Source organism: Leucoraja erinacea, chromosome 25 (genome assembly GCF_028641065.1).
Source record: "Leucoraja erinacea ecotype New England chromosome 25, Leri_hhj_1, whole genome shotgun sequence".
Classification (NCBI taxonomy): domain Eukaryota; kingdom Metazoa; phylum Chordata; class Chondrichthyes; order Rajiformes; family Rajidae; genus Leucoraja; species Leucoraja erinaceus.
Genome location: NC_073401.1, coordinates 22,701,749 through 22,726,152, shown reverse-complemented (window position 1 = coordinate 22,726,152; position 24,404 = coordinate 22,701,749). Strand labels below are relative to the sequence as shown.

The 24,404-nt window shown below is 39.5% G+C and overlaps 1 protein-coding gene and 1 long non-coding RNA gene across 3 annotated transcripts in view; one reads left to right on the top strand and one right to left on the bottom strand.

Moving 5' to 3' along the window:
• Positions 1-14,978, bottom strand: part of zgc:63587 (uncharacterized protein LOC393431 homolog) — an 87,504-nt gene extending 72,526 nt beyond the window's left edge. Inside the window, exons 1-3 of the mRNA XM_055655186.1 lie at positions 14,842-14,978; positions 4,603-4,651; positions 524-623 (exon numbers count right to left, since the gene is read on the bottom strand). Coding sequence (XP_055511161.1) covers positions 524-623; positions 4,603-4,623 — 121 coding nt within the window. The 5' untranslated portion in view covers positions 4,624-4,651; positions 14,842-14,978. The remainder of the gene's footprint in view (positions 1-523; positions 624-4,602; positions 4,652-14,841) is intronic.
• A 4-nt stretch (positions 14,979-14,982) lies between these two features.
• LOC129709085 (uncharacterized) lies at positions 14,983-22,965 on the top strand. Of its 2 annotated transcripts, XR_008725457.1 has the most exons (4): positions 14,983-15,279; positions 17,848-18,007; positions 21,290-21,645; positions 21,991-22,965. It is a non-coding gene; the product is annotated as an uncharacterized LOC129709085 (long non-coding RNA). The 2 variants fall into 2 exon arrangements; XR_008725456.1 differs by lacking the exon at positions 17,848-18,007 and having other exon boundaries at positions 14,986-15,279.
• The last annotated feature ends 1,439 nt before the right edge of the window (positions 22,966-24,404 follow it).

Genomic DNA, 24,404 nt, shown 5'->3' with positions numbered 1-24,404 from the left:
GTTTTATAAGAATTCATAAACAGTGCGCTACCCCCATCATCAGATTTTTGTTTAATTGTACATGTAAGAATGTGACATAATTTGGAAGATTATTCACAAAATCACTCAGTCTCCTAATGATATGAACTGCCATTCTATTGCAATGTAATTGAGTCATGGAAGTTATAAATAAAATTCATTCTGGGAAAAAAAGGTAACTGCACAAATTACAGAATCTGAGGAGAACTGGAGAAGTGAAATTGGTTTAGTTTCCTGGCGATGGCATCCATCAGGACCACACTTATAGAGGACCTAGTTTCTTACGGTGAGAACAAGAAGAGGATTAAGAATGACTGGAATGACTGTTACAAACTATTTGAAAGACAGATAACAAGTCTTCTCTCCTAATAAATGACCATTTATACATTTAATTTCCAATGTCTACCTTAAAATTTGTTGAACTGAGTATCACAGAATGAAATTTAGTTAACAAGCTTTATAATAGCTCACATCTGTATGTAATCTAAAAGGCAAGAAAACCTACCAACTACCATCAACGTGAATTCAAATCCTTTCTTCACGGACTTCCTATGGACCTGGTTGGGCAGATTTGCAAATCCCACATAACCAGCAACATCTGGAAACTGTCAAGAGAGAAAAGGATTCCAGGCTATGCGATTACTGAAGAAAATGTAATGGAAATCTGGGAAAGATGGACCGCACCGCAAGCATTTCTCCAATCCCTGCATCCCCCTTCATTTTTGCACTCACACACATACATACCATACAACCACTGGCAAGCTATCAAAAACATTCACTCGCCCCGACCTAGATTTCCCATTATTGTTTTTAAAATAAAATGCTGGAGTAACTCAGTGGGTCAGGCAGTATCTGTGGAGGGAATGGGAGGGGTGATTGATATTCTCTCCGCAGATACTGCCTGACCCACCAAGATACTCCAACACTTTGTATTTTGCTCAAGATGCCAGCATCTGGTGTTTCTTGTGTTCTTACTGTTCTTAAGATGATCTATGCCGACCCACTGCCATTGCAACTGAATGTGTTGGGGAAGGAGCCATTTTCCACTATCATATTGGACACCATCAACTGTACAAACAGTGCAAAAGATTTCCATTCTGGCATTTGAAATAAACAAATATATATTTCATTATCAGCTAATCATAATTCCAATAAGAAACACCAAACTACTCGATGGTAGCACTTACTTAATGTCAGTTTGTATGAGGGGTAAAGAAGTTGCAATAATTCAGCTGTCTTCTCCATGATGCTAGGGGGGTCCTGCATTACCTTATTATAGGGATGGGATTTAAGCATACGGAGAAGGGGAAAAGAGCTGGGTTACTAGGTTGTTGCAAGATGGTGAGTGAAAAGCTTTTTTCTTTGAAATTGATGAAATTTCAACCCACCATTGGGCTATATGTAGGAAAGAATTGTAGGTGCCGGTTTAAATTGAAGGTAGACACAAAATGCTGGAGCAACTCAGCGGGTCAGGCAGCATCTCCGGAGAGAAGGAATGGGTGACGTTTTGGGGTCGAGACCCTTCTTCAGACCGAACCATTGAGTTATGCTGTAAGCTCCCCAAGCCTTCAACTAGGGTAGCTTATAACCCAAAAGTATGAACAATGAATTTTCCAATTTCAACATACCCCCCCCCCCCACCCCCCCTCCAACCCCCGAACCTCACCACTTGTTCCTGCTCCTCGGTGCACACTCTCACTATTTTCCACCCAGTAACCCTGCTTCTTCCCTCTCCTCCGTTTGCTCATTTCCCATGTCCAAGTCACATATTTGCTTTTTTATTCTCATCTCGTTCCTCTCCACCATGTCCCCTTCCATCCATATCCCTCCGGCTTTATATTTCACACCTCCTCTTCTTTCCTTATCTGACACAATTTTATCTTCTTTTCACCTCCAGCCTCTGTCACTAACTAAATCATACTGTTAATCACACCCCCTTACCAAGTATGCGCTCTCACTTGCCAAGCTTTCCCAATCCACACAGTTTTCCCCTCCTACAACATCAGTCTGAGGGACAGTCCCAACCCAAAATGTCATCTGTCGATGTGGAGACCGCGGGGGAGCTGCGACGTAGAGATCACGTGGGCGTCAGTGGGCTTAAAAAAATTGCTTGTATAAGTGCGAGTGTACAAATGGCGCCCATTATATATATGTTGGGGAGTGCCTGTACAAAAAAAATCCACAGATAAAGATCTTAGATACTGACCCAAAACATGATGAAAATTGTGTCAAATAGCTTGTGAAACTTTTTTGGCAAAAAAACAAATTTACTATATTTCACTTTATTCCACTTCCCTCAGAAAAAATGCAAAATAAGCAGGCACATCGATAAATAACTTCACAATGCCGGGTCTTTGTCCCAAACATTATGGAGGGCACTGTATTAAATCTTTCCTCCCTTGAAACCTATGCCCTGTAGTTCTTGATTCCCCTATCCTGGGAAAAGATTGTGCATTCATCCTACCCGTTACCTTGTTTCTGTATTGTTTCCATCTTAATGCCTTTGTTCGTATAGCAAGGTGATCAAAATTGAACACAATATCCTGTGTGACTTCACCAAAGATCTGTACAACTGTAACATAACATCCCAACTTCTATACCAATCCATTGACTGATGATGACAAGTGTGCCAAAAGCCTTCTTCACCATCTTACTATTTCAGGCAACAATGTACTCGTACTCCAAGATCCTTCTGCTCTATCACATTCCCCAAGGCTCTACCATTCACTGTGAATGTCCTGTCCTGGTTTGCATTCCCAACATGCAATATCTCACATTTATCTGATTTAGACCACTTGCCATTCCTCAACCCACTTGCCCAGCTGATCAAGATGCCACTGTAATTCTGGATAAACATCCTCACTGGTTACAGTACTACCTATTTTAGTGTAATCTGCAAACTTACTAATTATGGCGCATGTTCTCATGCAAATTTTTGGTGTATATGACAAACAGCAATAGGCCCAGCAAAAACCCAAGTCACACACCTCGAAAAGCAATCTTTAACCACCAACCACCCTTTCCTATCAGTACACCGATTCTGTATCCAGTTCCCCCATTCCAGAAACTTGCTGGAAGGTAGGCTACTGTTAACTTGGTGAACAATGGGAATCAGGAAGGAAGTTGTTGACCATATGGGAGAGATTAATTTATTTGAAATAAATGGAGGAATGGGATTGATGCGAATGCTCTAATAGTGGGCATAGACTAAATAAGCCAAGTGGCCTTCTCCTTGCGAGAAAAATGGAAAACATGACTTACAATTATATCCTCCTGTGTAATTACGTCATAACCCACTTTTGGCAATATTACGAAAAATTTTAATTACCCTAAACAATACACTTCAATTTTCATTACAGCACAGACTTCATGTGCTGGTACGAGCTGCTCGTCAAGCAGAACGCTTCCACTGCAGAGAAAGTTTCATCCAGCTGAATTGCTTCTCTAGTCTCACATTGCACTGTTAAAGCTGAACCCAACTTCCACTGGTAAAGCTGAATCCAACTCATTCGGATTCCATACAAATGTATTTGTATCTCCAGGGAGTTAGAAAAAAGTTTGCATCAGCATTCTGGTGAAAGAAAAGGCACAGTCCATTGTAATGCTTACATGCACAATACATGGAACAAAAGTTGCCGCAACATACCAAAATATGTACCAGATACCAGATTTTCTGAACCATGTCGCCCCTCTTACAAGTACTGTTACAATTTTTGGTTTTGGCAAACCTTATCTCATTCTGTTATCTTCACATATTTTATTTTTAATAGTTTAGCAAGCCCAAATTCACCAGTTTTACAACAATGTTTTAGCAGAATCGGGCATAGATAACAAAGAATATATATACAATTGCAAATATACAGGACATTTACATTGGAATCATGAGGTGATCCAAGTTATTCACATCATTTATATGGACCAGTTGACTGGAAAGTAAATCAAATGGAGAATACATACAGATCTGAAAATGAAAATTCAATATTCATCATATCCTGCCAAATTAATTGCTATTGAATTAATTACTCAAATTATTAATAACTTTCCATGTGTCAGAATTGGTACACAAATTCCTATCTCCTCAAAGCAAATGTTCAATGATCGGATCCCCCATCTCTCCTCTCCACAAATATATTCCTCAACCATGAGAAAAAGTGCACATCCTTTCTTCTGTTTACATGCAATGATTACCGAGTCTGGACAAGTGCAAGTTCAAGTAGGTTTATTGTCATGTGCCCCTGATAGGACAATGAAATTCTTGCTTTGCTTCAGCACAACAGAACATAGTAGGCATTCACTACATTGACAATGGTTATTTAATGGCTTCACCTGCCTCACCATTCATACAAGCTAACACCTATGAATAATTATGAATACATAATAAAGCTCAGAACTTGCAACACACACACACACACCACACACACATACACACAATATAAATCTGTAAAAATCATACAGCAATATCTTTCAGGAATGTTCAAATCAAGAGTCATTTTAAATAAACAGAATAATTTAATGTAAGAGGCCACTACTGGACCATTCCAGTAATGGAATGCTATCATAAAGCCACCCCATTAAGTTACTCACCTTTGCCTTTTCTGTTGACATACTGATATTTAAATTCACAGCTCACGACCTAAAGAAAAAAATACATCCATGCTATTAACAATACAGATCAGCAACCTCAACATTATCAGCACGTAACTCTCAAAGAAATGGTCCTGTAAGCTATCCAAGTCACCAGGTAAATGCACTCCCAAGCCAAAACTAATTAGTCACAAATAAAACCACATCCTCATCACATGTTAATATTGAAACAAATAAATAAACTTTCTTCAAAAATTATTAATATATATTCTGGGAGCAAGAACAAACACTTAATTATGGTGCAAAATCTGGGAGAAGTTATATAATCATAAGTCTGTCTGTGTTATAAATATTACTTGCACATTTGGAGTATGGGGAAACGCAATTTCAATCCTCTGTGTAACTACTTGTTGCATTATTTGAATTGACAATAAAGTTTACTTTTACTATAATCGCTGTACCAGAATAGGTAATAAGAAAGCCAATTTCCTCACTAAAGATTTAGCAGCAGGGTTCAAACCTGGCTTTGTGACTTAACTACATTCACTACAGTCTGAAGAAGGGTTTCGGCCCGAAACGTCACCTATTTCCTTCGCTCCATAGATGCTGCTGCACCCGCTGAGTTTCTCCAGCAATTTTGTGTACCTTCACTAAATACACATTGCACAAATGCTTTCAGACAACATGTTGGTAGTTCATGTATTTAACTGTTAAATCTTCAAACAGATCAAGGACTACTGATGCAATACCACTCAAATGCAATACTTCATATTCATCATCTCCGAAACCTTGATATGATGGATATAAAAGATCAAAAGCATGAGGAAAATAGAACATTCTCTCCTACCCAAATTGAGTGATCAGAAACAGAACAAGAGATTATCCCGACCCTGAATTCCCAAGTACACACCCTTTGTAAAAGGAAATATGCACTTCTATCAATTCTCACATTCAAGAAATTCAGGAACTCAACAAGTGATGACAATAAGGTTTGTTCTTCAATGGCCAGAAACAATTGGATTTTTTTTTTTTACATAACTAGAAAGTCTTCAGCAACTCTTTTTCTAATGATTTACCATCTTTTTTTCATTAATCTTTAAATCAATAACCCATGCCTGCCTTCTCCCCATATCTCTTGATTCCACTAGCCCCTAGAGCTCTATCTAACTCTCTCTTAAATCCATCCAGTGATTTGGCCTCCACTGCCCTCCGTGGCAGGAATTCCACAAATTCACAACTCACAAATTCACAATGGGTGAAAATGTTTTTTTCTCACCTCAGTGGCCTCCCCTTTATTCTAAGACTGTGGTCCCTGGTTCTGGACTCGCCCAACATTGGGAACATTTTTCCTGCATCTAGCTTGTCCAGAACTTTTATAATTTTATATGTTTCAAAAAGATTCCCCTTCATCGTTCTAAACTCCAGTGACTACAAGCATTGTATTTTCAATCTTTCCTTAAATGACAGTCCCGCCATCCCAGGGATCAATCTCGTAAACTTCATCTCACACACACACCCTCCATCTCTCACACACAAACACCCTCCATCTCACTCACAGACACCCTCCATCTCACTCACGCACACACACCCACACAGTCCATCACACACACACAGACCATCATTCACACCATCACACACACACACACGCCGTCCATCAATCACACACACACACACTCACTCTCACACGCACACGCGACCTTTGGACTGAGCAGGACTTCCGGAATGAGTACGCTCTGGACTCTGGACTGGACTGAGCCGGACTTCCGGAATGAGCGAGACTCTGGAGTGAGCGGGCTTCCGGAATGAGCGTGACCTCTGGACTCAGCCATGGCTGGTGGGCTCACAGTTCACTCAGCACAGCGTAGACTCACAGATCATTCAGCACGGCATAGACCCACAATTCTGGACTCAACTCTCACTCGCGTTCTTCCGGGCGGGCTGACTGACTCATAACCGGCATCCGGGGCTTTATTCTCCTGGTCCCTGGAAGGGGCGTTACCTTTGTGGTGACTGACAGACGTGAAGACCAATCTGCTGATCTCACGATTTTTTTAAAACCTTCATAACTTTTCTATTATTTCACCGATTGGAACAAAACTTGGAGTCTTGAAGTAGAGGAGAACGGCGAGAAAGACGGCGAAAAAAATCATAGCGATATTGGGTAGCGTTTTTGCGCAAATTTGTTTACAACGTAGACCGAAAGTGGTCAAGATGAGAGTTTTAGTAATAATAGATATCTTCTGGCTCACTAGAAAGTTTTCAGATATTCTTTATTACACTGAGCAATCGGCTGCATCACAAAGCACCTGTGTCATATCCAAAATGAAAAATGCGCAGAGGATTCTGGAGTTTTGACAACTACTGACCTATACAAAGCTAATACCAGCCTGGCTCAATGATACAAACATCCCAGAATAAGCAAGTTCAGTATTCTGACTGCGCATGCCTAGGTCATAGGTCACTAGCTATAAAACAGTCTCGGCAACGGTGGTGCTGCATTGTGCGCAGGCTTGCATTTCGTCTGTAGTCAGGGTCGGCTCTCAGTCGCTGCAGGTGCTCTTGAGTTGCTGTTGGGCCATCTCTGTCCCAAGGGTCCCGTCCCTGTCCGGAGTGGCCCTGGGCCGGCAGGGCGGCCCCGGACTTGCAGCCACTGGCTCCAGTTCGGCTCTGCCTATCCCGCCGGTTTGGACGGCAGCCCTCCATCTCAACCACCCTCCCCTCAATCCAACACTGAGATCCTGCTGAAGATGAACAGCCGCTGGCCCTGCTTGAAGACGAGCGACTTGTAGCCGCTGCTGCTGGAGTCGTCCTGGTCACACAGAGAGTCTGTGGACGGGTCCCTGTCGGCCATGGACAGGCCGGGAGCACTTGCAAGTAACTCCCCCGCCCCCCCCCCCACCCCCCCTCTCCCACTGAAAAAAAGACAAAAACATTTGGACCCAAACTGTACTCACTGAATCTGCAGCGCTTTCGTTCGATTTTTATTCAGAGCGTTCGACCTTTGACAAATTCCATGATTTCTTGCATTCTTTGGAATACCGAACTCACTTATTCCCATGTTCCAGACACTTAAAGATTCCTTCATTCCTGACACAGCTACTCAGTTGATCTGAATCCCACTGGCTCACTCATGTAATCAGTGCAAAAGATAAAACTACAGTATCTGGATTCCGAGTTTCTCGCCAAGCTAATGAGCTTATCTGAAAGAAGATACTATCACAGTTCTGAGCCTAAAAAAAGCAGTTGATTAAATTAAAGGGTAGCTGCACAAAAAAGTTTCTTCTGAGTAAGATTTCATGATCCTTATAAATGTGTGCATGAGAATATATAGATATCACAACTTTACTCTGACAGTACCTACCTAACCAGTTCAATTTCTTTATGAATGAAAGTAATAACAGTTACAGCTCGATCAGTTTATTATTCGACAGCAAAATTATCCCCAAATATATGTTCTAGCATAACCATATTTAATTGACAAATTATTTTTCTATGTAACTCTTTGACAATAGAGATTTCAAAGGCAGAACTTTTATAGCAGAACATTAATTGGTGGCACTTCACAGCCAAATGGAGGGAGAGCATGATTACTTACACAGCCTTCATTCATTTGGAAGTTCTTCCACATTACCGCATGTAATCCTCCTAAACTTGACTCGTATCACTTGAGTAACATCACTGCATTACCATGGCTGATGAAAACTGGATTGTCTTGCTAAACCTCTATGGCCTTCCAGGGACCCTCACCACCCTTGCAGGTCAGAAAGAGGTTCATGTGCACCTCCTGATTAGTCCACCACATACTCAGAATAGCCACCTTTATATCAGCGAAACCAAGCATCTAGGCGACTGTTTCACAAAACATGCTCTTGGTCCACCTGCTGGACCACCCGATGCCAAATATTTTATCTCCCCTTCCCAATGCCATACCAACCTTTCTGTCCTGGGCCTCTTCCACTATCAGAATGAGGCCATACGCATACTGGAGGAACAGCGTCTCATATTCTGCTTGGGTAGCTCACCATCCAATTGAATGAAAAATGAATTATCAATTTTAAGTACCATCTTTCTCTCCCTGCCCACTCTTATCTATGCACCCTCACCCCACCTGGTGCACCCCCATTTCTCCTACTCTCCCTCCACAACTCCCCCCTGGCATATCTGTTCTTCAAATTCCTGTTAATGATTTGGAGGCTTACAGTACAATCCAAACAAATTCATCACCCACTTTTTATTTCTCAGTTCCACCCATATAGCATCACTGATTGATAGTTCATTAATGTCATCTTGGACTTCTGCCACAAGGTTCTGCTTAATCAATAAAGCAATTCCTCCGAATGATGGACACAAAGAGCTGGAGTAACTTAGCGAGACAGACAGTATCTCTGGAGAGAAGGACTTGGTGACATTTCGGGTGGAGACTCTTCCCTTCTTCAGCAATTCCTCCTCCTCTTTTACCTCCCACCCCACACGCCAATGTTCCCCCACCTGTATCATCTCTACCCTGAAACAATGTTACCAGTCCTGCCTCGCCTTAGCCACGTTTCCATAATAAGAATAATGTCCCAGTCGCACAACCTATCCACACTCTGAGTTTGACGGCCTTACCTGTCAGACCCCTAGCATTAAACAAATGCGATTTAATCCAACTGATTTTCCTATAACCAGATAATGGGAATTGGTGTAATTAATTAAGAGACAAAGGTTGGTCAAGACACTGATAAAATTCACATATTTTCATTCAAATAGTAATTTGGATAATTTAATTTGGCGCAGTAAAACAAACGTTGCCCGTGCTTAATATCTTTTCCAACAGATGTCGCGGCCCATTGAACTTCACTCAGCCGTTAGCTTAATCACTCAAAGCCTGAACTGATTATCTGGAGACAAGATTTCAAGTTCCTCAACAAAACACCATATCCTAATATGGCCACGTTGCTTCCACCTCAATCACCCTTTCAAAATCTGCCTCACAAACCTAAAATAAATAGAACACAAGAATCAGGAGTAGGTTATTCAGCCCCTTGTACCCATTCTGCCATTCAATAAGATCACAGTTGATTATATACTTCAACCTCACTTTCCTACACTAATTCCGTTTGGCTCAATTACTTTAACACCCAAAAATCGGCTGATCGCCATCATAAAAATACTTAACATCATAATTAACCAACCTGATATATCTAAACTTTCTACCTGTTGTTGGTGAGAATGTCAATGACAGTAGTGGTAAGAATGTCCGCAATCTTAAGGGCGACTACCTTCACTTTGAGGATTGTCTACATTCTGTTATATGGTGCTAACTTTGTGCCATACTAGGCCAGATTTGGAAAAGCTCCATCAACACAAAATATGACAATGAGGGGCAGTGTTCCTTCACACATTATTATCACTGGAGGACAAGAATTGTGTAATGTGAGACATAAAGGTTCCAAACCCATATATAATATTGACCCAAACTTGGTCACAAGAGCCAAATTCTAGATGTGACACAAAAGTGACTACTGTTGATTGTGACCAGGGGTGGTATCAGGAATCCTCGTCGAATTGAAATGAATTGAAATGGAGCATTAATGGAAAACGTACATACATCTAGGACATACATAACATAAAAGGTAGAAGTCAATCACTGCAAAAGGTTTCTGAGGGAATATCATGGGCCCAGCTACCTTCCACTGCTTCATCAATATCTTTCCTCGTTATAAGAAGAAATTACTTTTGCTGATGATTACTAAATATTTAAATCCAAGGTTTGCTTGGGGTTAGCATTGCTTATTGTTTGGGAAATTATGTCTCACAAATTTGAATGTGTTTTAAAATGACCAAGAGGATTGACACGCTGCAGACGTTTTCTACATTGACATATGGGATCCAGAGTGAATAGCCTATGAAAACACAATTGGCTTGGTGATAGGAGTGGGAGGTTCAGAGTCAGCCAGTCAGAGTTTTACAGCATGGAAATGGGCCTTTCAGATAAACTCTCCCGTGCTGACCAAGATGCCTACCAGCTAATCCAAATTTCCCACGTTTTGCGCATATTCCTCCACACCTTTCCTTTCCATGGACTTCACCTGCTAATAAGTATGTCAGTGCATATATTCATAAGATCATGTCATATGAGCAGAATTAGGCCAGCGGCCCATCGAGTCTACTCTGCCATTAAATCATGACGATCTATCGTTCCTTCTGAACCCCATTCTGCCTTCTTCCCATAAACTTTGACACCCTTACTAATCAAGAACCTGTCATTCCCCGCTTTAAAAATACCCAAGGACTTGGTCTCCACATGCATCTGTGGCAATTAATTCCACAGATTCACCACCCTCTGACAAAATATATTCCTCATCTCCTTTGTAAAGGTACATCCTTTAATTCGGAGGCTATGACCTTTGATCATAGGAGTGTCCCCTGATTCTATTATGATCTGGTCACTTCGTATTACTGATAATTTATTATGTTATTGATTGTATATTTTTGTCATTGCGTTAGTGGGCTGGTAAAGCTGCAGCAACTAAGTTGTTATTTCTAAAAGTGTTCTTTTTTAATGTTGTGCTATTGATATATTTTCTCATTTTAATGGAATAATAATTTATAAATAAATAATCAATGCAATGGATACATTTATACAATGTTTATGTCACTAAAACTGTAAAGGGACAACAGTTATAAGAATTAAACAAATGTGGCTTTGCTTTGTCAAAAATAAAGGTTCAGTACTTCAAACGTTCTGCACAAATGAAAGGAAGATCGCATCCTCAGCTCTGCTGTGGAATGCAGATTAAGTTTGTATGATTATATGGAGCAGAAGTAACAAATCAGAGAGACTGGATCTATCATGGCATATCAGAGTATGCAAAAAGATTAGAGACATGCAAGCTTAAAAATGGAGTAAGAAATCAAGATGTACAACATCATATAAAGAAGAAACATGATGGGAATTGACAGTTATATTCACAGACATCAGTACCACTCCATCCCCCTCCCATCTTTACAATTGAAATAGAACAGGCACTTCATAAAGATCGAGCTGATGTCGGGGGTCCTATGCTTAGATTTCAAATTGGTATATATATAGCAAACATTTCAACATGGAAGTCCAATTATCGGGCCTATATATGGTAGTTCTAATTAAAGTATAAAATTATGCTTCCTAATTGGGTTTTCTGTCCTTATTTACAACTTTAAGCCTTACACAAGGGTTGAACAAGTCTGGTATTTGTGAATCACTTGCCTTATCTGGAATGCTTCTATCTATGTTAGGAGATTGGAAGACAACAGAAATTCCTGCTCCAGCAAATTCCCAGCAACATGTTCACAATTTGAACAGACCCTAAACTATTAGTCTTTGTACATAATGCAAGTGAACACAAATCATACAAAGGCAAGTTTTTTTTTTGTTAAGTACAAAGATAATTCAAGATGAATTAATAATCATTTGAATATTGTACACATCTGGATTCACCAAAATAATGGGATAAGATTATGAAGAGATCTAACAAATAAAAGAACAATACATTCCTCTGCACAAATAATATGCTAGAAATAATGTTTACATTAACTCAAAATGCCATTGACACTGGATGGAAAAGTAAAACTAGGATGCTTTGACTAACCACCATCTAGTGAGTAGAAGGTAGACTAAAATGCTGGAGAAACTCAGCACTTATAGGCAGCATCTATGGGGTGAAGGAATATGCGACATTTCAGGTCGAGACCCTTCTTCAGACTGAAATTGATAATAAACAAAACTCTGCTGTGATCAAATTGATGCCAAAGATACCATTATCCACTTAATACAACTACACCCGGCATTTGTCCCATCCATACATAGCTTTTAAAACAATAATGCAATATAAATAAAGTTAAATTACACATAAAGAATGCACTTTAAAGAAAAACAAGGACACAATCTTGGTTATTGTTCTGCATTGATTGTATATTTTTCATGAGATGGTAGTCCTTTTTTTAGTTCTGTATCTTGATCAGAAAGCAACAAGGTTTCACATCATTCACCCAGCAAATAAAGAGAATTAAGTGAATAGAGAATTATGGGAATTGGCTTCTTAGAATTGTTTGTAAAAGTTTATAATATGAGAAACCATAGAATAAAAACATGAAGCCAGTCACATTTGAACCATTCTGAGGCATTTAAGTTTTAACATTACCTATCCAGTAAAGACTACTGGTGATAAAATATTTCATTTCTTGCCCAATGAAAATTTGGCAACAATTATTAATATTTGACATTATATCTAATAACCATTTAGTATCACACAATTTAGTCTTCTAAAAGGCAGGAATACACAATTATTATATTTAACTGGGATTTTAAAGTTATATGCAACGGTTTCTCCATACTACTGTATCTCTCCGTAGATCATCAAATAACATTCAGACAAATTGTTTCATTTCGCAAAACTTCTCAAATTAATTTATTGGACTGGAGTAAATGTCGGGTGCATGTGATATAGAAAGTGGAGAAAAAGAGTTTGTGCATTCAGCTCAACAGTCAATGAGATAATGTGTTTGAACTTGACAGAGATAGAATCAAAAGGCAAGGTTCGGTTGGCTCCAGGTTTCACCTCTCCTTGGAAAGGAAATGTCTAATTGACCAAAAATGATAGAATGTGTCCATTGCAGGAAAGATGTGGAGGATTTGGAGAGAGAGCACAATAGATTAACTTCAAAACTGACTGGATTAGACAGAAAAGGACACAAAGTGCTGTAGTAACTCAGCAGGTCAGGCAGTATCTCTGGAGTACGTGGATAGGTGACATTTCAGGTCCAGACCCTTCTACAGGCTGATTGTGGGGTGGGAGAGGATGCACAGAAAGATTAGTTATATGGAGAGGTTGGACAAACTTGTGTCCACTGGGGAAGGCTGAGCAGAGACCTGATAAAAGTTCATAACATTATAAGCATATAGGGTAGACAGCAGAAGTCTTTTTATTCCAGTGTGGAAATGTCAAATATCAGAGAGCACAGCTACAAGATTAACATTGTTAAACACAGAGAGTAGTGGGTGCCTGAAGTGTACTGTCAATGGGGTGGTGCAAGCAAATACGAGTGATCTTTCTTTAGATAAGCTTTACATAAATATGCAAGGAATGGCGGGATATGGAGTACATGGAGTTTAAATAAGGTTCATGCTTAGCAGAGTCATTGTGGTCTGAACATCCTGTTCTTGTGTTGTAATCTTCCCTGTTCTTAAGTACAGAAATGGAGGATGGAAGAAATAGGACTGAATTTATTTACAGCAAAGTATATTGACTCTGAAATTTAAATAGAGAGAATCAAGAGCAATGGGAGGTCCACACGATCATGTGTAATCTGTCCATTTATTAGAGTTTAGATTGCATAACCTTCACTTCAAAAGTTGCCAGAGAATGTTTCAAGGGAGAAAATGTTCCTTGAAGTGAAAAATGTGTGGAATAAGATTATTCTTGAGGTGGGGATCACGAGTATCTAATTGTGTACTTTCACCTCCAGGCAACCTTTTTACCTATAAAATAAATCTTGCACTTTCAAACTACTACACTTTATACGAAACACATTGGAGATATTCAGGGATGTTAAAAGTGTGTGATAAGCACCAGTTTGGTTTTAACACAGTTATTATTGAATGGTAGGATGCTCTTTTCATGTTTAAAGACATCTTCATCATGCAGAACTCATTTCAATCAGAAGTAGCAATAGAGGAATATTTTAATCAGTACAGAACGTGAAGAGTGCTTGGTACCAGATCAGTTAATTGTATCTGATGGTGTTTGGGTGGACTGCGAGCTCCAGGAAGTTATGTCCAACCATCAGACAGTTGTACAGCAATTATGATAACCTGGAAAAGAACACTGGAACAGGACACCACAACGATGACTCTTTAGAATACAATAAACTGATAAAAACAATCCAATGAGCACTTTGGACTAGATAAGTCAGTATGTAACCTGATAGCTGTGCTAATGACATAACCGTGAAGTGATAACGAATATTCAATGGAATTTCCTTTTCTTCCCCTCCTGTTTATTTGTATTCCTTTCCTTGGTTTGAGTTCTTCTTTCAATCGAACACTCACTTCCACCAACCCCACCAACCCCACCCCACACCACACCCTCCAATCCCTCTCTCAAGCGAATTCTCATATTATATCTGTCTTCGGCTGCCCCGAATGACAGATACTCGGTAACCCCGCTTCTAACAGCTACTTCTGCTCTGGGGGGGCCGCTACTCCATACTACTTACCGAAGTAATCTTGTATATGTCCAACTCTCTCCCTCTGAATAACCCGTTCCCTCAGGCCTCGCGCCAATCAATCATTGCCGCCCGCCTGGAGACAACTGCCACTATCCCATCAGGCAGCGCGCCTAAAGCTCCTCCAATATCCCGCCAACCCCCGCGGCGGGATTCATCCAGCATCCCGGCAGCCCGTGCAGCTTTATTGAGGGACCTTATAGCTATAAGATCTTTGATTTACTTCACGTTGCAGGTTATAGATTTATTTATTCGCATTATTCGCTCTGCATTTGAGCTGAGTCGCTGCCCTTTGCTATTTTCATTGACAATAAGAAAGTTTCTACTGCAGGAGTGCGATCTAGAGTTGTCCCTGTCCTTCCCAATGGATCACTGTGAAATATGGCCACCGGTTCCCTACAGTCAAACATCTTAAGAGTTATCGGGAAGGTGAGAGGAATGGAATATTTTAAATGCGTTTCTGTAGATTGTTTTCTACACGTTGTTTGATTCATTAATAAAACAGAGATGGTGACACCTTCTTTGACTGGCTGAGTTACATTGTGAATTTTGTAGCAATGTTACAAAATTTTGAGGTTTTAAAAATCAAGTCTGTAATTTATCCCATCAGATAAACCATAAAAAGAAGTTTAATTTGACACCTAATTCACTTTCACATCTTCAGTATTAAAAAGGTTATGGCCAATTTCATACTCGGAAATTAGCATCTTTGTTCCCTATTGCTTTTCCATTGACTTAACACAAAAGCTGTGATCAAGGACAGTCAAATGGCCATAACTTTATTAAAAATTAAGAGAACTGAAAGACATTTTCAGTTATTATAGATTGAAGCATTCTGAAACAAATATTAAACAATCTTACTTGGATGACCTGAAATTAAAGCATATAATTAGTTATTTACCCAATTGTAGCTAATTCCAAAATTCAATTACTAGATCTAAACATCTATCCATTTCTTAAGAAAAGATTTACATTTTTAAATAGCCTAAATGTCCAAATAACATTCACACAAGAATTCACAATATAACATGATTTAAACTCTCATTATCATAAATTTATAGGCAAAATGGAAGGAATTTAGTGTTTAATTGCTGTAAATTAATGGGCATTTAAATCATCTTGCGAGTGGGATTTTGTGGAACACGTTGGTTTGGAACGTTGCGGTTGCAGTGAATTTGAACCCAATGTCGGCAGGAAAAACACTGCTGGTTCGGATGGGCTCCGTCACCTTCTCGCAACTTGAAATTTTGATTAAAGGCAAAGAAGTACTTTTTAATGTAAAAATAAACAGCCTACCTTGCCTTGTCCCCTACGTGAGATCCATCCCGTTGTCGGCGTTCACGGCTTTAGAAGATGATTTTTCATTTACTCTAACAATTAAATTATCCAGCGGTAATTTTAATAAATTTAATAAAACGGCAGTCGAAGCGATTTTTCTTTAGCAACTAAACAGCCTGACAGAGATCGATTTGAATAGGCTGCAGAAAAATCGCATTTTAAACCCGCCCCCCCACTCAAAGGCGCCAAAGTCGCGCACAATGGGCAGCGGCAGAACTGCAGCGCCGCTGAAGGTAAGTTTTGTAACATACCTACATTCTCTATTACATTTTAGTCCTGAAGAAAGAGGTAACGAATTTCTTCTGGTTCTGGTAAAAAACAAAACAGAGACTGGCATTCTGCTTGGAGGCTCCCTCGGTCCACCGAGCCCTCAGCTGGAATTATCCCAAATGGCTTCCCCTGACAGTATTTGCAATTGTCTTCAAATGTCACCCATGTTGGCCACTCACATTAGAGCCCTACACAGCAATTTAAATTTGTCACGTTTACATGTCCTTAATGTTCTGGATGAATACTTGTGTTGCCTACAATGACATTTAGTGGGAAGGTTGGGTGCTACCTGCCCTCCACTGCAAATGCCTCTACCCATCAACTGTGATTGGCTTGGCCCTCCACAGGATGAGATTGATTTCCTACCATGAGCTCTGCTACTCTATCACATTTCCCAAAGTGTTCATGCTCTGGGTGATAAAGAACAACGCTTGGATGACGATAGACACAAAAAGCTGGAGCAACTCAGCAGAACAGGCAGAGTGACGTTTTGGTTCGAGACCCTGTGTCTATCTTCGGTTTCAACCAGCATCTGCAGTTCCTTCTTGCACAACTCTTGGATGAAGGCGTGTAAGAATGTAAAAATGAATGGGATGTTGCAGATGCCAGTGCCACTTTATGTTTATGTGTGGCAAATATATGCAAATAAATACAAGGAAGTACAGATGCTGATTTGCAAGAAAGACAAAGTGCTGGAGTAACTCAGCAGGTCAGGCAGCATGGATAAGTGACATTTCAAATTGGGACCCTTCTTCTGGCATATCTCTTGCTATGGCAGGTGCAATGTGATTACAAAGGCAGCTCAGCCCTGTACGTGTCTGTATGTTCTCCCTGTGACTGTGTTTTCTGTGGGTGCACTAGTTCCCTCCCACACTCCAGAGACGTTTGGGTTTGGAGATTAATTGGCTTGTATAAATTGTGAATTGTCCATAGTGTACAGGATAATGCTAGTGTACAGGGTGATCGCAAGTCAGCCCAGACTCGGTGGACCGCAGGGTCTGTTTCCATAATGTATGTCTAAATTAAAGTCTAAATGCTTTAAAAATAAAGTATATAATTTTAAAAACCATTGCACTCTTTTAATGAGGACTCAGAGCGTTGCAATGATATGGTGAAAATGAAAAATATGATGGGTAGAATCATGTACAGTAGTCAACAGAATTTGCTATAGAACGCAACATGTCATTCTGGGATTCTCGTACAGACAGCAAAGAAACAGGCCCTTTGTCCCACCACATGCATGTCAATCATTGGCACACATTTACACCAATCCCATTGAATTCCCTCCACTTTCTCATCAACTACCCACAGATTCTACCAGTCACCTACAGTCACATTTCTGTCTAAACATGATATTAGCCACACTACCAAACAACCTTTTGAATACAGATTTCTGCATCACTATAAGAAAAACCTGGCACAGTGAAGGGAAGACAAGATGGTTCACACTCTTGCTCTGGATGAGGGACTCCACCCTACCACAGGAATTTCTTCTGGCATGAACAATGTAAGCCAAACATTGCTTAAGAGTCAGTTACAAGATAATATGGTATGACCATAATCACATATCTGTTATGAACTGTTTGTTTGCTGGGTAATTGCTTTCTCTTCGTGAGTACAAAAAGAGAGCACAGAGATAGTTGTTAAAAGGTATGCAGTAAAACTGAATATTCATGACTGGTCTGTTTAAAGCAAGCAAAGGCTCCTGGGAGAAATTGAACAATTAAATATCTCCAAGATGAGATATCTGAAGATGAATTCCACAAATATTTTAAAGAAAAAAGCTGCATATCCTTTCTTCCTCAAGATAAAATGGTCAAGAAAGTTTACATACAATTTTTACATCATGCAATTGTTCATTTGGAGGAGAGATGAATATCTTCTCTAGCCACTGGAGAGATATTTCATTTTATTCAGGTATGCAGATCGCTGCTGAAAGGCTGAACTTTGTGACCAGGTTATAGTTTAGATATGGATCAAAGGTTTTTCTACATGATAGGAGTTCCGTAAAAACTGAGGGCTGTTAGATGAAGAACATTATTTTTGAGTAGAGGATCATATTTCAAGATGTAAACGTAATTCAGACTTGAATTTTTAAACACTTCTGCAGAACCTACTTGTGGAAATTTTTGGAGGGTAAAGGTGAATGGCTGGAGGTTCTGGTCCATAATGATATCAACAACATTGGAAGAAATAGATTAACGTCTACAAGCAGACTTTGGGAAGGAATTCCAAGATTACTCGCAATGTCTCACATGAGAATAGATAGAAGAGTAGTATGCTCTTGAATGTGTGACTGGAGAGGAGGAGGCAGGGCGTTAAACTCCTGGGGTATTGGGACTAATTCTGGGGCAAGTGATGCTGGCACAGATCAGATGAGTTGCACCACCAGAGGGCCAATATAAATATCCTCAAAGGAAGTTTTGCTCATGTAGCCAGGGAGGGTTTTAACCACATGGCAGGCAAATATAAAGTTGAATACAGATTCAGAAGGAAGAAAAGCAGACCAAAATGGAAAGCAGAGAACTACCAGTGTGAAAAACAGAGCAAACAAGATTTTTTTTAAAGAACATGGACTTGATTAATCCCTAAATGCAAAGAATAGGGCAGGTGAGATGAATGCAATGATAGGCAAGTGGTATATGTTACTAAAGCTGCACAAGACTTGCCACTTAATTTTCCTGATTGTAGGGTTTTCTAACAAGATAGAAAGGGAGATAAAAAATGTTTAGTTTAAATTTATTATTATCATGTGTATCAAGGTATAATAAAAAGCTTTGTTTTGCCTACAGATCAGATATTCCTATGCATTAGTACAATCAAGCCAAACTCAAGTACAATATATAGAGCATCGGGAAAGACAGAGTGTAGAATATAGTTCTCAGTATTGCAACTCATCAGCTTCGTAAACTAAGTCCAATGTCCACAATGGGGTAGAGGTGAATTGGACAGTACCCTAGTTTATTGAAGGTCCATTCAGAAATCCAATAACAAAGGGGAAGAAGTTGTTCCTGAGTTTGATGGTGCACACTTTCAAGTTTCTGTACCTTCTGCCAGACAGGAGCAGGGAGAAGAACGAATGACCAAAAAGTGACACGTCTTTGATAATTTTGCTGCTTTCCAAAGGCAATATGAAGTGTAGATGGAGTCAGTTGTGGGACTTCCAGTCTGTGTGATGGACTGGGCTACATCTACAACTCTGCAATTTATTGGGAGTCCTGGGTAGAGCGGTTCCCAAATCAATTGTGATGCAACCCAGCAGTATGTTTCCTAATGTGCATCTGTAATAGTTTGTAGGAGTCATTGGAGACATGCTGAATTTCCTCAGTCTCCTGAGAATGCAGAGACGTTGGCGAGCCTTCTTGACTATTGCATCAATGTAGTTGGATAGGGTTTGTGAATGTGGGTTGAAGCAACAACTTAGCTGCAAGAAGGGATAATATGTTCAAAGGATCATTTGGGAGAATGTTTAATGCCCAAAATGTAGCAAGTCCAACAAGTGTGTATCAGGGCGGAGTGCAGGATGCAATTGTGGATTCAGTATTAAAGCAGGAAAGTTTAAGGAGTACCAAAGGGAGAGCATATTTTCGGCAATTTGATTTGGCAAAGCAAAATGTGGAAAAGGAAACAGATAAAGTAGGAGTAAAGGTTACAATTCAAAGTAAGGCCAATTTCATGAGATGACAGTATTTAGGAAAACTGGACAAGAAATACATGGTCCTTATTTGGAGACTGTGATATCTAGTTAAAGATTCCTTGGAACATTCTCCTCACATGGAAATGATCCGCAGGTCACCAGCATGAGACTACTTCTCACCACAGGTGCTGCCTGACATGATGAGTATTAGAGCATGCAGTTGGGGACAGACATTAGGTTCACCTTCAGATTAGCCAGCCACAGAAAATCATCCTTTGCCTTCTTCAATGGGAACTTAATCTCCTGGCCTGATCTTCAGCGAGTAACCTTCCCCATTAGTGACCTAGACTGTGTTGAGATCTTTTTCTTCCATTGGTCAGTGAGAGGCCTCTCACTGAGTCCCTGGAAAGTATTGTGAGTCCCTGGCTTACTCTGAGGCATGGTGCAGAAATAGAAGGCACTCTGCAATGGTAGGTGTGTCCGTTGGAAGTTCAAGGTGAGTTGGGATTGGGAAAGGAATACACAAATCTTAGTGTGATATTGATGCATTATAAATACAGCTAAAATTGACTGCAAAGTAATTTATTTATATATATTACACACATATATATATTATATATTACATATTATATGTAAATATAATTTCTCTCACGTGATTGAAATGGGGAACCTTATGATCTCATCTGTCATTGGATAAGATGCTACTCCCCAAACCAAAAAATAGGACAACTGACAAAAAAAGTCCAAGGTTTTCTCCGACAAGTACATGAAAGGACTGAACATTGCACATAATGAATGTGTATGGGATGTGATTACTTGCCATGAAAGCAACTCTCCTGCACTCCTGATGACCCTTGTGGTGCAGACTCTCCAGAAACCTAGCCCACTGTGCTCAGTTGCTAGTTGGCAAATGGCTTACATTTACGTTGTGGCCATAAACTGGTTGGCGTCCATTTGGATATCCAGAACAAGCATTAAGGTTGATAACCTATCATCAGAAAGCGCGTGCAAGGCCTTAGCAAGTTGCTTACATTGTTAGCTTATCGCCTTTGCAAATGTAGCCTCAAATATTCCCTTTCTTCTCTCCATCCTCCCACCCAACTCTCTGCAACTTAAAACTAACCTGTTTTTTTTCTTTTCCAGTAGACAAAATGTCTCCAGTTTTAAATGTTAACTCTTTTCCTCTTTCCACAGATGCTGCCTGACCTGTTGAGTAATATCGAACTTAGCTGTTATGATCCCTTCCCTCAAACCTACCAACATTTCCTGCCTAGCCTTGTGCATGAAAATTAACACTTAAAATAGATCCTGGCAGACTTCCTGCAATTGGGGGAAAAAGTGAAGTACTGCAAGTCGAACAATGAGAATCCATTTTGTTATAAAAATGTGCATTGCATGTCTTTTTTTTGGTGAGTAGCAGTCAGCATCAAATTTAGCCCTTAAGTGGAGAGTTTGGGATCAACAAGATACAAAAGGAGAAAAATAGAACATTTCCATAAGCCAGACTGTGCGAGAAGCAAAATAAGAATCAAGAAAACAATCAAATGAAAGTAAGTAGCAAACTGAAACTCCATGTCTTAGTCAGGAAGCAAAATAGTAATGTTAAGAAATAGTGATAAGAAGAATATGCAAAGTAACAAGCTGTAAAGGAGATTAAGAAAAGGAAACAAAGTAATGAGCAACGTATTTTCAAACTACAATTTGCACAGCCACTGTGTATATTGCTCACGCCTTAATATTAGAATTTCAAATTGTATAGTTTCTAGTAACATTGAACAACTTACCATGAACCCATCCCTCCAAATTGAAGGGCTTCAAACCCTTCTCTACCGCCTCCTGCTTAACTTTGTTTCCAACCATTGCTAAAGCCATTGTGAATTACTCTTAACTTCCAGGTGACATTTTGGAATCTGAAGCTATTTTGGAAATGTTTTCAACACCAAATATTTCAAACAAGAACAAGTGGGAGAATAGGGGAATTTTGTCACTGCACAGAAAGAAGATCATCATATTTCGCATGATGAAACTGAAATGTCCATGAAATCTGGGATACTTAGTATCTCATTTGTAATAAAACAAAGTCATATCACATCATAGTTGACTCGCTTTTTCCCAGTGACATTGGAATTCTTTACCGCCTCATTACCCATTCCTCCTTGCAATCCACTGAGTTTACAAAACTTAAATGATAATTTAAATTGTTTTCTGCTTTGCTTTGCTAACAACAATTTGCATGTTCATTGATAAATTTCTGTTAAGACATTTTAACACCACACTGGTAGAGCTACTGGCTCACATCGTCAGAGACTCAGGTTCGATCCTGGCCTTGGGTGTTGTCGGTGTGAATTTTACATGTTCTCCCTATGACTGCGTGTGTTTCCCCTGGCTGCTCCGGTTTCCACCCAGATCCCAAAGACGTGCGGAAACGTGAGACATGGGAAAGTGGGAAAACATAGAACTAAAGTGAAGGGCATGGACTCGGTGGGCGAAAGAGCCTGTTTCAATGCTGTATCTCTGAGTACCAAGTAAGTAATTGAGTTTTTTGAGGAGATGATTATTGAGGGTAGATAGTGGATATATATGTATATATTTATGAATTGGATGTAAATGTACATGGGTTGGTTAGTAATGTACAGGAAGAAACTGCAGATGCATGCAAACAGTTCATTTAGACCTTAGGATCTAAATGCAGTCATGAATGGCTGGAAAAGTAACATCTGGATTAGCAGAAAACAATTCAAAGATAAGAGGGATGGAGAAGGTAGTAAATAAGGAAATATAGCTCTTGGAGGGAAAATAATCTTACATCTGAATTACAATTGGAGCAGGGCAATGTAAATAAGCGAGTTCAGTGGGAAGGGTGAGTATGGTGTTTGTGAAAAAATGGACAAGAGTGCTTTGCTCAAACCTGTGGAGAATTGAAGATTAAACCAACCAGGAAATATGGAAAAAAAGTATAGGTAAATGTTTCAGCAGGATTTGTGAAGTTAATAGTGTGCCAAATTTAAGAAATATAAGGAAGCATAGTTCACCACATTTACAGTCACAGAAAATGTCACTTGAACTTTAGGTTAGGGCCATTTCAGTCTTGTGTCAGAATGGAACCCTATTTGGATGGGACCCAAAAGGAAATTGAGGAAAGTTGGCTATGGATTTGGGCTGGGCAAGCTGTCTAGAATTGGAGAGGAATAGAAGATAGAGATGGATGATTATTGCAGGAGGCTGTATACATTGACGACATTGATTTGAAAGGGCACTGGATCTCAATGATAATTCTGTTGTAATTTTTATATAATTGTTTCGACCAAAATATCATAGAGTAATAAGGTCAGAAAAATGTTATTTTGTCCATGCCAACCATTGTACTTATTTATAATTACGCACATTTGGTTCATAACCATCTTTCACCCATTTACAGTTGACCATAGCCCTTTTGAGATATGGTCAGCAGATGTGATCTTCCAGATATTCTTAAAGTGACTATTATTCAGTTAACACCAGATTTAGTAACCTATGAGATAGCATAAATAAAATTATACAAGCTCTCACCAGCATCCCAATAGAAATGTTCAGTCTTGGTTGTGAGATACTGATTCAATGGCCTTGAAATTCTGCAGGAATTCTCCCAAGCTGCTGCTATGATTTTGTTTGGTGTTCATTGCTAAATTCTGGAGATACAGCTTCACAAAAGTTTATCTCCAGGATTTCTGCCAAGCTTGTAACAGAAAAACTAGAACACTCCTTCAGAACCTTCAGGCATTTAACTCTTCCCAGTTTATCCCCTATAACCCTTAGAGGCTGAGCCTAGTTCCACTGTCTTCCCTGTGACATTCTATGTCTTGTTAGCTAACTTATCACAAACAGAAACAAAGCTGGGACCACCCATACACTCTATGAACTTGCTGAAGCATCAAAAGGCACCTCCCTTATTGCACTGACCTTCACTTTTCACCCATGTATTTTGCAAAAGATAATAAGAACATAAGATGTCCCTTATTTATGGAAGCCCATGACCAGTCAATGTAGAGATATAATTCAAAGAATTAAACTTGTACCCACACCCTAACATTTCTTTATTGTCAGGAATATGATTATTAACCATTTTCTATTTTCTTTCCAAACATGTTTGTTTAAATGTTAACACAGAATCTTTGAAAAATAGGCAGAGAATAAAGCGGAACATACTCAATGTCTCAATTTATAAATCCACGCTGTAGTTGTTATGTTACTAGGCTACTGATCAAAGGCATGAATTTGAATTCTGCCAATTTAAATTCAAATAATTAAATACATTTGGATTGTTTTAAAA